General features: G+C 42.1%; 1 protein-coding gene across 2 annotated transcripts in view; it reads left to right on the forward strand.

Annotated features, from left to right (window-relative positions):
* syn3 (synapsin III) overlaps nucleotides 1-12885 on the forward strand; it is a gene marked incomplete at its 3' end in the record, with an annotated part of 141783 nt that overhangs the window by 109794 nt on the left and 19104 nt on the right. For both annotated transcript variants that reach the window (XM_084161942.1, XM_084161941.1), the window contains exons 8-10: nucleotides 3697-3839; nucleotides 4916-4990; nucleotides 5207-5309. In XM_084161942.1, the coding sequence (XP_084018068.1) occupies nucleotides 3697-3839; nucleotides 4916-4990; nucleotides 5207-5309 (321 nt within the window). The remainder of the gene's footprint in view (nucleotides 1-3696; nucleotides 3840-4915; nucleotides 4991-5206; nucleotides 5310-12885) is intronic.

Below are 12885 nucleotides of genomic sequence, written 5' to 3' on the forward strand. Positions count from 1 at the left end.
CAACAAGGATTAAAACAAGCATGTGACTGTTCGCCTCGGTGCACCCAGGCACCGGGCAGGCAGCATAACAACTAGCTAAGTGGGTCATTAGCAAGTGGCACCACCACAGCGTGCACGCAAACACACAGGGAAGCAAAAAAAACACACACACACACACACACTTTCAACAGCATGCAGTTCAGTAAACAGCCAACCAAAGCGAGTGATTACTAGCCCCAAATGGAGCCCTCCTCACATATAATACAGGACCTCCCGGGCCGAGTCTGTGCGTTCACACAGTACACAGGGGGAAGCACTTCCTATAAGTTTATCCCCCCTTTTCATCTGAAGGGCTGGGTTGGGTTTCCTCCTTTACAGGAACCTGGAGTGCTATAGAGTTCCCACATGCCCTCTGGATCACTTAGCATAGGCCCATTGTAGACCAGGACCTCATTTAACCCCCCTGACCTCACAGTGGACTGAGAACTGGGGGAGAGAAGAGGGTCTGGATGTAGGCCATTCAAGTGCTTCACATGGCTTTTAAGTTGAGCTGAGAGACTCTTGACAAAAGACATTGGTTAAAATGAATGTATCTGGAGTTGTGGAATTGGGACTAGGACTATGGCCAGTGTTACGATTTTCAGTTGTTTTAACACTACGTTTGCTTAACCTAATTTGATGACATGTAATTTACATTTTACATTTACGTCATAAAGTGCAGAGTGTTTTCACTTCAACGGTTCTTTATGATTTGTAGCCGAAATGCAATGTTACGGCCAAATCTTTTAGGATGACAAGGTGAGTACTGTAAAAAAAAGTTAATGATTGGTTACTTCTATCTCCCCATCCTAGTCTAACGTCAATCCATTTTGTTGTTGTTTTTTATGATATCAGATATCAGAAAGAGACCTATACAGCCTGTCCATCACATGGAGGAGTTAATCCTGGTTGGGGGAGTTGAGAATGGCTCACTAAAGGGTAGACAGACTTAGCAGACACTGGAGAATATTTCTCAACCATTGAAACTGGGCAGTGTCCAGAATCACATTGCTTTCCACCTCACCCAGCTCTTGATCTAACTACCAGTACATACCCTCTTAATTACCTTATGGTTTCTGCTTCCAGTATTATGGTTTACTTTATTTACTCAATGGTTCACCTTATTCTCTGCAAGGCTTCTCGTATTTACACCATGGTTTGGCTCCTTTTTCTCTGGCTCTCCAGAGGTATTGGGTTATACCTTTGGAACCACAGTGGGTAGCCAAGTACACAAATACTTTCCTCATATGAACAGAGGAAAACCATTTCCCCCTTGTCTAGCTACCTCCACCTCTGTCAAACATACTCAAGATGCTAAGTAAGAATCTTAGAGTAGTTACGACAAACAGAGAATGAAATGCCTGATCCAAAAAGTGGGCAAACTCCTCCCCTATATCTTTACCATAGTAGACCTCTCCATCTCACTTGTGAATTGGGCCACTGGAGAGAAGAAGCGATGAGCTGAAAGGAGAGAGGAGTGTGGGTGGGAAAGTGAGAGCATCAGTCCAGTCCGTCCCTGTCCACGACAGCCCCTCACTGTTCCCACCGACTCCCACCGCATGGTGAATGAATCATAGTGCCAACGATAACAGCCAGAGAGATGATAATGAGAGTCAATGGAGGGAATATGAAGGGAATGTCCAGGACTCTGGCTGCTATCATCATACATCATATGGATTTATGGCTGTCTACTACTACTTTGCCCCTTTTCCCATGGTCTAAGGGAGTTTCCCTCTTTCAACAGCTATCAATACAGACAGATCTGGTTGGTAATTGGGTGTCTTAGGCTTAGTGTGCCTGTCAGTTATTATATTTAATCAAACATGTTTACATTAAAAAGACAAAAGATACTGTAGATTAGCGTTTACTGTACTGTATGAAAAAGGAATCTACAGAATTGTACTGTTTGTTCTCTTTGGATAAGTTGTGGATCAATTGAATTTAGCTACTGTTTGTCATTTCCATCAAAATGTTGTCTAGCATATTAGTGGTGGAAGAGTTGAGTTTACTCCCTTACTATGTAAAGCACATTTGAGCACCTACTGTAAGTGGAAACGTGCTATATACAGTGCATTCAGAAAGTATTCAGACCCCTTGACCTTTACAACATTTTGTTATGTTACAACCTTATTCTAAAATAGATTAAATAAATAAAAATCCTCATCAATCGACACACAATACCCCATAATGACAAAGCGAAAACAGGTTTTTAGACATTTTTGCAAATGTATATAAAACAAAAACCGGAAATACCTTATTTACATAAGTATACAGACCATTTGCTATGAGACTCGAAATTGAGCTCAGGTGCATCCTGTTTCAATTGATTATCCTTGAAATGTTTCTACAACTTGATTGGAGTCCACCTGTGGTAAATTCAATTGACTGGACATGATTTGTAAAGGCACACACCTGTCTATAGAAGGTCCCACAGTTGACAGTGCATGTCAGAGCAAAAACCATGAGGTCGAAGGAATTGTCCGTGGAGCTCCGAGACAGGATTGTGTCGAGGCACAGATCTGGGGAAGAGTACCAAAACATTTCTGCAGCATTGAAGGTCCCCAAGAACACAGTGGCCTCCCATCATTCTTAAATGGAAAATGTTTGCAACCACCAAGACTCTTCCTAGGGCTGGCCGCCAGGCCAAACTGAGCAATCGGGGGAGAAGGGCCTTTGTCAGGGAGGTGATGGTCACTCTGACAGAGCTCTAGAGTTCCTCTGTGGAGATGGGAGAACCTTTCAGAAGGACAACCATCTCTGCAGCACTCCACCAATCAGGCCTTTATGGTAGAGTGGTCAGACGGAAGCCATTCCTCAGTAAAAGGCACATGACAGCCCACTTGGAGTTTCTCAGACCATGAGAAACAAGATTCTCTGGTCTGATGAAACCAAGATTGAACTCTTTGGCCTGAATGCCAAGCGTCACGTCTGGAGGAAACCTGGCACCATCCCTAAGGTGAAGCATGGTGGTGGCAGCATCATGCTGTGGGGATGTTTTTCAGCTGGGAGACTAGTCAGGATCGAGGAAAAGATGAACGGAGCAAAGTACAGAGAGGTTCACCTTCCAACAGGACAGCGAACCTAAGCAAGACAACGCAGGAGTGGCTTCGGGACAAGTCTCTGAATGTCCTTGAGTGACCCAACCAGAGCCCGGACTTGAACCCGATCGAACATCTCTGGAGAGACCTGAAAATAGCTGTGCAGCAACCTGACAGAGCTTGAGAGGATCTGCAGATAGGATTAGAAATTGTTTCTAAAAACCTGTTTTTGCTTTGTCATTATGGGGTATTGTGTGTAGATTTATGAAGGATATTTTTTTAAATCAATTTTAGAATAAGGCTGTAACGTAACAAAATGTGGAAAAATTCAAGGGGTTTGAATACTTTCCGAATGCGCTGTAAATGCAATCAATTATTACTGTAATGTCTGTATATGAAGTCACTGTGTACCTGATGGTCTCATGGGTGTGAGAAACGTGCAGCTCCTAAAATCCTAAAATTTTCCAGAGAGGAAGCTTTTCATTATCCTGTCTGTGTTGGATTTACATTCCTGTGGGATTCTAACAGTCTACTTCAGCTCCTGTCTCATTGCTTTTATAGCATGCTTGGTAATTAACCATCAAAAAGCACCAATTAGGCATATCTTCCTGCCGATTAACTAATTAGTGGCCTGTTTCAGATCAAAGTGGAGAACGAACTTGACTTCCAGGATATTACCAGTGTGGTGGCGCTGGCCAGAACCTATGCCACCTCTGAGCCCTACGTCCTGTCCAAGTACGACATCAGGATCCAGAAAATCGGCAACAACTACAAGGCCTACATGTAAGTATGATGTAGTCTCTATGCTGTGTACACTGGGTTTTGTCTGTGACTTGGACATGTCAGGAATGAATGTGACTAGAATGAAACTATATGGCTTGCATGTGAATGACTTTACCAGAGAGAGGGAGGGGGAGAGATAGACATGGAAACAGAGACAGATGAAGGGAAACAAAAAGAGACGGAGAGAAAGAGAGAGATGGATAGAGAGACAGAGACAGACCTTAGAATAGTCCAGCTTTCATACCAATGTGAGTGTGGGAAGAGGCCCATGGTAGGTAGCTTAGTGGGGGCGGCAGGTAGCTTAGTGGTTAAGAGCGTTGTGCCAGTAACCGAAAGGTCGCTGGTTCTAATCCCCGAGCCGACTAGGTGAAAAATCTGTCGATGTGCCCTTGAGCAAGGCACTTAACCTTAATTGCTCCTGTAAGTCGCTCTGGATAAGAGCATCTGCTAAATGACTAAAATGTAAATGTACACCCTTCCCACTCAGTGGAGCCGTGCAGGGCTCACCCACACCACAGCACTTCCTTCTCTACCCCGGGACAACAACCAGTGTTGCACCCTGCACTGGCATTCCATTCTCTCTCCCAGAGGGAAGTGACAGCATCAGCCAACGTGACTGTGACCACTGGGCAACTTCAGCCTTATAGGCTCAATCTCAGCTTGAACTGATGTTATCTTCTCTGAGTAACCAGCCACTTCAATTTCAAATGCTGAAAGCACCCTCTTGAATACAACAGACCTTGTGCAGTAAATTTAAAACAACATGTACAGTAACAATGAAAGTGTGGATCTACGCCCTTTCTACTTTCATGTCTCTCAATCCAAACAATTATTGCTTGAATGAGAGGAGTCGAATTTACTTCCTTATCTCAACTTATTTCCTCGGCGTACATTGCAATCATCATCAATGTAGAATTCAACTATAACATTTCCCCCCCAGGGTCTTCTGTTGAACTACAAAAACAAACACAATGACTAAGCTAGCTGACCATTGCTTTCCATTCCGGTCCAGAGGATAGCTGAATGCCTGATTCATTTCCTTGATTTTCTCTTTGATTTGATTTCACCTTTTCTAGGAGGACGTCCATCTCAGGCAACTGGAAGGCTAACACAGGCTCAGCCATGTTGGAACAGATCGCTATGACAGACAGGTAAGCCTATAGACACTTTGTTAGACATAACATATAAGCCTTATTATAAGAAATTATGAAAGCTTATAGATGTTTTTCTATTTATTATTGTGTTTTTTTATATAGCATTATAGCTGTAGGCTTTAAGTAAAGTGTTACCAAAAGTTGTTTTTCACTGAAAAAGTATGTTTTGTAATTGACAATGACTTATCAATTGTGGATTTCACTGTGTTCTAGATATCGTCTGTGGGTGGACTCCTGTGCCGAGATGTTTGGGGGCCTTGATATCTGTGCTGTGAAAGCCGTCCACGGAAAAGATGGTAACGACTACATTATCGAGGTCAGTTCATTCTTAGCAAGTACTGTATAAGCAAATGGAACCGTATCTCTAGGCCTTCTCCTTCAGGGTAAAAAAAACAAGACATCTCAAACAAACAGACAGACCATATCATGATCAGTGTATGTGTGCCTAAAAAATATTAGCCAACATACATTGTAGTTGTCAAATATTCTGAAGAACATTCAGACAACATGTGGTGTTCAACGTGGATGCTAACCCAGTTGAATTGCACAAGTTATAATAAACTCTTTAAATAGAGTAACAATGGATGATGATGAAAGATCATGTCAATTCCAGAAATATGTTGATTAAATCAGATATCTCTGGTGGGCGATATCATTTTCAAAGTCATCATGAAGTAATCGATTGCATTGACAGACGAGTTGGCGGGCGATGGTGGAGGAAGAGGGCGCAGCCAGGATAGATCAGGCATGATCAGTCTGAGTCTGAGCAATGAAACACAACAATCTGAATTCAAACAAAGGCATGGCTAGCAGGCTGCCCACGCTGTCCGTCTGTCCGTCTGTCTGTCTGTCTAGCTCTGTCTGTTTGTATGTTTGTCTGAAGTCATAGATACCTGAGGAACACAGCTTTTCTGAAGTTCATTCGTTTTCCTCAGTTGGTTCAAATAGCAGAACGGAGGAAAGGATATAGGGAGGACCGTAGAGATGAAATATAGTGTTCAATTCTGTGGGGAGGACCATCTGTGTTCAAACCTGTAAAACTCAAGGGTCAGATAGACAGACAGACAGACCGACATGGTGAGAAACAGAGATCTTATCATTGGAATGAGTTGTGGTACACTTACAGTACCTATAGAAAGTCTACACCCCCCTTGGATTTCTTCACATTTTATTATGTTACAAAGTGTGATTAAAATTGATTTAATTGTTATTTTTCGTCAACGATCTACACAAAACACTTGAATGTCAAAGTGGAAGATTTTTTTTAAATAATTTTTAAGATGAATGGAAAATAAAACACTAAGATATCTTGATTAGATAAGTATTCACCCCCTGAGACAATACATGTTAGAAACACCTTTTCCCAGCGATTACAGCTGTGAGTCTTCTTGGGTAAGTCTAATAAGAGCTTTGCACACCTGTATTGTGCAATATTCGCCCATTATTCTTTTCAAAATTCTTCAAGCTCTGTCAAGGTGTTTGGGGATCATGGCTAGACAGCAATTTTCAAGTCTTGCCATTGATTTTCAAGCAGATTTCAATCAAAACTGTAACTTGACCACTCAAACTTTAACGGTCTTCTTGGTAAGCAACTCCAGTGTAGATTTGGCTTTGTGTTGTAGGTTATTGTCCAGCTGAAAGGTGAATTCCTCTCCAAGTGTCTGGTGTAAAGCATACTGAAGCAGATTTTCCTCTAGGATTTTGCCTGTGCTTAGCTCCATCCCATTTCTTTTCATCCTGAAAACTCCCCAGTCTTTGCCAATGTCAAGCACACCCATATCATGATGCAGCAACCACCATACTTGAAAGTAAGGAGGCAGTTACCAAGTGATGTGTTGTGTTGGATTAGCCCCAAACATAAGGCTTTGCATTTAGGCCAAAAAGTGTATTCTTTCGCTGTGTTTTTCTACAGTATTACTTTAGTGCCCTTTTCAAATCAAATCAAATTTTATTGGTCACATACACGTGTTTAGCAGATGTTATTGTGGGTGTAGCGAAATGCTTGTGTATCAGACAAGTAATATCGAACAATTTCACAACATATACCCAATACACACAAATCTAAGTAAAGAAATTGAATTAAGAATATATAAATGAATATATGGATGAGCAATGTCAGAGCGGCATAGACTAAGATACAGTAGAATAGTATAGAATACAGTATATACATATGAGATGAGTAATGCAATATATGTAAACATTATTAAAGTGACTAGTGTTCCATTTATTAAAGTGGCCAGTGATTTCTAATCTATGTATATAGGCAGCAGCCTCTAATGTGCTAGTGAAGGCTATTTAACACTCTGATGGCCTTGAGATAGAAGCTGTTTTTCAGCCTCTCGGTCCCAGCTTTGATGCACCTGTACTGACCTCCCCTTCTGGATGATAGTGGGGTGAACAGGCAGTGGCTCGGGTGGTTGTGGTCCTTGATTATCTTTTTGGCCTTCCTGTGACATCGGGTGCTGTAGGTGTCCTGGAGGGCGGGTAGTTTGCCCCCGGTGATGCGTTGGGCAGACTGCACCACCCTCTGGAGAGCCCTGCGGTTGCAGGCAGTGCAGTTGCCGTACCAGGCGGTGATACAGCCCGACAGGATGCTCTCAATTGTGCATCTGTAAAAGTTTGTGAGGGTTTTAGGTGCCAAGACAAATTTCTTCAGCCTCCTGAGGTTTAAGAGGCGCTGTTGCCCCTTCTTCACCACACTGTCTGTGTGGGTGGACCATTTCAGTTTGTCATCTCCTTTGTTTAGTTGACGTTGAGTGAGAGGTTATTTTCCTGGCACCACACTCCCAGAGCCCTCACCTCCTCCCTGTAGGCTGTCTCGTCATTGTTGGTAATCAAGCCTTCTACTGTTGTGTTGTCTGATGATTGAGTTGGAGGCGTGCTTGGCCACACAGTCATGGGTAAACAGGGAGTACAGGAGGGGGCTGAGCGTGCACCTTCGTGTTGAGGATCAGCGAAGTGGAGGTGTTGTTTCCTACCTTCACCACCTGGGGAGCGGCCCGTCAGGAAGTCCAGGACCCAGTTGCACAGGGCGGGGTTCAGACCCAGGGCCTCGAGCTTAATGATGAGCTTGGAGGGTACTATGGTGTTGAATGCTGAGCTATAGTCAATGAACAGCATTCTTACATACAGTGGGGAGAACAAGTATTTGATACACTGCCGATTTTGCAGGTTTTCCTACTTACAAAGCATGTAGAGGTCTGTAATTTTTATCATAAGTATACTTCAACTGTGAGAGACGGAATCTAAAACAAAAATCCAGAAAATCACATTGTATGATTTTAAAGTAATTAATTTGCATTTTATTGCATGACATAAGTATTTGATCACCTACCAACCAGTAAGAATTCCGGCTCTCACAGACCTGTTAGTTTTTCTTTAAGAAGCCCTCCTGTTCTCCACTCATTACCTGTATTAACTGCACCTGTTTGAACTCGTTACCTGTATAAAATGCACCTGTCCACACACTCAATCAAACAGACTCCAACCTCTCCACAATGGCCAAGACCAGAGAGCTGTGTAAGGACATCAGGGATAAAATTGTAGACCTGCACAAGGCTGGGATGGGCTACAGGACAATAGGCAAGCAGCTTGGTGAGAAGGCAACAACTGTTGGCGCAATTGTTAGAAAATTGAAGAAGTTCAAGATGATGGTCAATCACCCTCGGTCTGGGGCTCCATGCAAGATCTCACCTCGTGGGGCATCAATGATCATGAGGAAGGTGAGGGATCAGCCCAGAACTACACGGCACGACCTGTCAATGACCTGAAGAGAGCTGGGACCACAGTCTCAAAGAAAACCATTAGTAACACACTACGCCGTCATGGATTAAAATCCTGCAGCGCACGCAATGTCCCCCTGCTCAAGCCAGCGCATGTCCAGGCCCGTCTGAAGTTTGCCAATGACCATCTGGATGATCCAGAGGAGGAATGGGAGAAGGTCATGTGGTCTGATGAGACAAAAATAGAGCTTTTTGGTCTAAACTCCACTCGCCGTGTTTGGAGGAAGAAAAAGGATGAGTACAACCCCAAGAACACCATCCCAACCGTGAAGCATGGAGGTGGACACATCATTCTTTGGGGATGCTTTTCTGCAAAGGGGACAGGATGACTGCACCGTATTGAGGGGAGGATGGATGGGGCCATGTATCGCGAGATCTTGGCCAACAACCTCCTTCCCTCAGTAAGAGCATTGAAGATGGGTCGTGGCTGGGTCTTCCAGCATGACAACGACCCGAAACACACAGCCAGGGCAACTAAGGAGTGGCTCCGTAAGAAGCATCTCAAGGTCCTGGAGTGGCCTAGCCAGTCTCCAGACCTGAACCCAATAGAAAATCTTTGGAGGGAGCTGAAAGTCCGTATTGCCCAGCGACAGCCCCGAAACCTGAAGGATCTCTATGGAGGAGTGGACCAAAATCCCTGCTGCAGTGTGTGCAAACCTGGTCAAGACCTACAGGAAACGTATGATCTCTGTAATTGCAAACAAAGGTTTCTGTACCAAATATTAAGTTCTGCTTTTCTGATGTATCAAATACTTATGTCATGCAATAAAATGCAAATTAATTACTTAAAAATCATACAATGTGATTTTCTGGATTTTTGTTTTAGATTCCGTCTCTCACAGTTGAAAGGTACCTATGATAAAAATTACAGACCTCTACATGCTTTGTAAGTAGGAAAACCTGCAAAATCGGCAGTGTATTAAATACTTGTTCTCCCCACTGTAGGTATTCCTCTTGTCCAGATGGGATAGGGCAGTGTGTTGGTGATTGCATCATCTGTGGATCTATTGGGGCAGTAAGCAAATTGAAGTGGGTCTAGGGTGGCACATAAGGTAGAGGTGATATGATCCTTGACTAGTCTCTCAAAGCACTTCATGATGACAGAAGTGAGTGCTACAGGGCGATAGTCATTTAGTTCAGTTACCTTTGCTTTCTTGGGTACAGGAACAATGGTGGCCATCTTGAAGCATGTGGGGACAGCAGACTGGGATAGGGAGAGATTATTATGTCCGTAAACACACCAGCCAGCTGGTCTGCACATGCTCTGAGGATGCGGCTAGGGATGCCATCTGGGCCGGCAGCCTTGCGAGGGTTAACACGCTTAAATGTCTTACTCACGTTGGCCACAGAGAAGAAGAGCCCACAGTCCAAAGTTTCCTAAGAGCTAAAAGCAAGGCAGCCCTCTCTGTCGGTTCCATTTTCTGTTACCTGCATACATATGCATATTTTTATTCAGTATATTTGTATTCTTCTTTTCACTCTGTAATTTAGGTCATTATTGTGGAGTCACTACAATGTTGTTGATCCATCCTCAGTTTTCTCCCATCACTGCCATTGAACTCTGTAGCTGTTTTAAAATCACCAATGGCCTCATGGTGACATCCCTAAGCAGTTTTCTTCCTGCAGCTCAGTTCAGAAGGATGACTGCATCTTTGATGTCTGTGTATGCTTAAAAATATATTCAATGTCTGATTTGTTATTGTTACCCATCTACCAATCACTGCCCTTCTTTAGGAGGCTTTCGAAAAGCTCCCTGGTCTTTGTAGTTGAATCTGTGCTTGAAATTCAATACTTGACTGAGTGACCTTACAGATGTTGTATGTATGGAGGACAGAGGAAGGGGTAGTCCTTAAAAAATAATTTCACATAGTTTGAGTCCAAATAACTTATGTGATTTGTTATGCCAAATTGTACTTCTGCACTAATTTAGGCTTGCTTGAATAAATACTTATGCAACAACTATTTTAGTTATTGAATTTTTATTAATTTGTATAAATGTGTCTAATTTTAATTTCACTTTTCCATTACAACATTTACAATTAAAATCTATTTCTATTCTACTTTGTAACGCAACAAAATGGAAAAAGTTCAAAGGGTTGTAGACTTTCTATAGGCACTGTATTTAACTGATAAATGTGACCGACCGGCTCGATTTTTTTTTTTACATTGGATAAAAGTGGAGACTCAGAGGTAGAAAATGGTATATCATACACTACAGTTGAGGAACAATGGGAAAGTAATTCTGCTTTGAAAGTTGATAAACTTGTAACCCCATTTTTGAGAAAATGGCTCTTGAATGTTTTGGTACACCTACTGGAGAGCTCTTCTTTGTTTACACCCATTCAGCATCGTTCACACCCTCTTAAGCCCCACCCATCTCTTTAAGGATTCACGTGTGAGGCCATGTGCAAAACAGAGTAAGTAGGGTAGTATACTAAACAAAGATTTTAAGACTAAAGGCTGGTTTATACTAAGTCTATTGACATGTATGTAGACAGTTGTCGCAGTGACATCATGAACATTTTATTGTTGTCCGACATCAAACTTGTGATTGTCGTTATGAAAAAGTATAAACACAAAAACGACAGGCTGCATGACATCAGCATTCTGGTGGTCCAAAATAGCATAACAGGTGTATTTTAACACCAATAAACCCGTCCGTTTAAAAATGAATTTAGTATATGTCAATCTAGCAAACCAGGCAACTAAAAGCAACTTTCTAAACAATGTTTTGGTTCGTTTATAGCTTGTTAGCTAGCTAGCTAACATTAAGTTAGCTGGCTAGCTAGTTCAAATAATGACCATATCATATAGCTGACAACGTCTTAACTTTAGCTAATTTGTATTCATTATTACAGGAAAATAAACTCACAACAGTCATTATTTACAAGTTAATGGTGAGCTAATTACAGAAAATAACTTTCGTTTGTAAGTGTGACGAAATAAAAGCAGGGCATTCTACCGGAGAATTCTAGAACTTGGACACTGTCTCGTTGGCCTAATGTTATATCCTAATTTGACTTTTGTGCAGGTCATATTGTTCTTCACATTACCGTCTCTGGTAAACACACACTATATCAAATAAAATCAAAGTTTATTTGTCACATGCACAGGATACAGAAGGTGTAAACGGTACAGTGAAATGGGTACTTGCATAGGAGTCTTTTGTTTAGACATGTAGCAGGCTAGCTAAACAATGAACCATAATCCCAACTCATAACGTTAATACCGTGCATGAATCTGCAGGTAGCTAACCAACTAGGTTCAATGTTAGCTAGCTAGCTAACATTTGGCTATAACTAGCAATGCAAATGGCTCTGCGATATGAATAATATTACTACACAGATCATACACGTAATGTTAGCTAGCGAGCCAGCCAGCTAACGTTAGCTAGCTAGCTAACAGTACGCTATAACTTGCAATGAAAACGACTTTTTTTTAAATTAGAAATGTGTAATATCTGAAAATGTAGCTAGCTAGACTATTTTACCCGTGTACATGGATGAACACTTCTCCCCCTCTGTCTCGGATGCCATAGTTGCCCTTAGTTTGAAGATGTAATCTGGACACAGGTGTTCTATACAAAAAGCCTTCTGTGTGTTCTCTTTTCGACTCCCTCTGCATATTTGCAATCAAACAGCATCATTTTCTCCATCTCCTTAGCTATCATACTCTGCTTCCACCAGGCATTCTACTGATTTAAAAACTTGTCCCTCCAGAAAGTGGAGAGCAACACTTTTGCAGTTCTTCGTGATATATTTCAAGAAAGCAACGCTAGAAAGGATTACCTACACACACTGAGCAGCTCATGTTATAGACAGAAGTGTGATACATGGCAGACCAATCCGAACTCATCTCTCGGCATGTCCAGCCTATCCATTATCTCAGCCAATCATGGCTAGCGGTAGGTTCCTGTCTTTTTCCGTAGCTAAACCAACTTGGCTCGTAATTTAACAATTGTATTCCTATTTACAGATGGCATACAAGTTTGTTATTAAAGCACATTAAAGTTCACATGTTCCAGAAGGCATTTCTGCCCAAAAACGCATTTTGATAAAAAATTAATGTTTACCTTAAAATGCCTCTCCTGTGAAGTAGTGACGCGCGACA

This window comes from Coregonus lavaretus (genome assembly GCF_964263955.1).
Source record: "Coregonus lavaretus genome assembly, chromosome: 5".
Lineage (NCBI taxonomy): Eukaryota > Metazoa > Chordata > Actinopteri > Salmoniformes > Salmonidae > Coregonus > Coregonus lavaretus.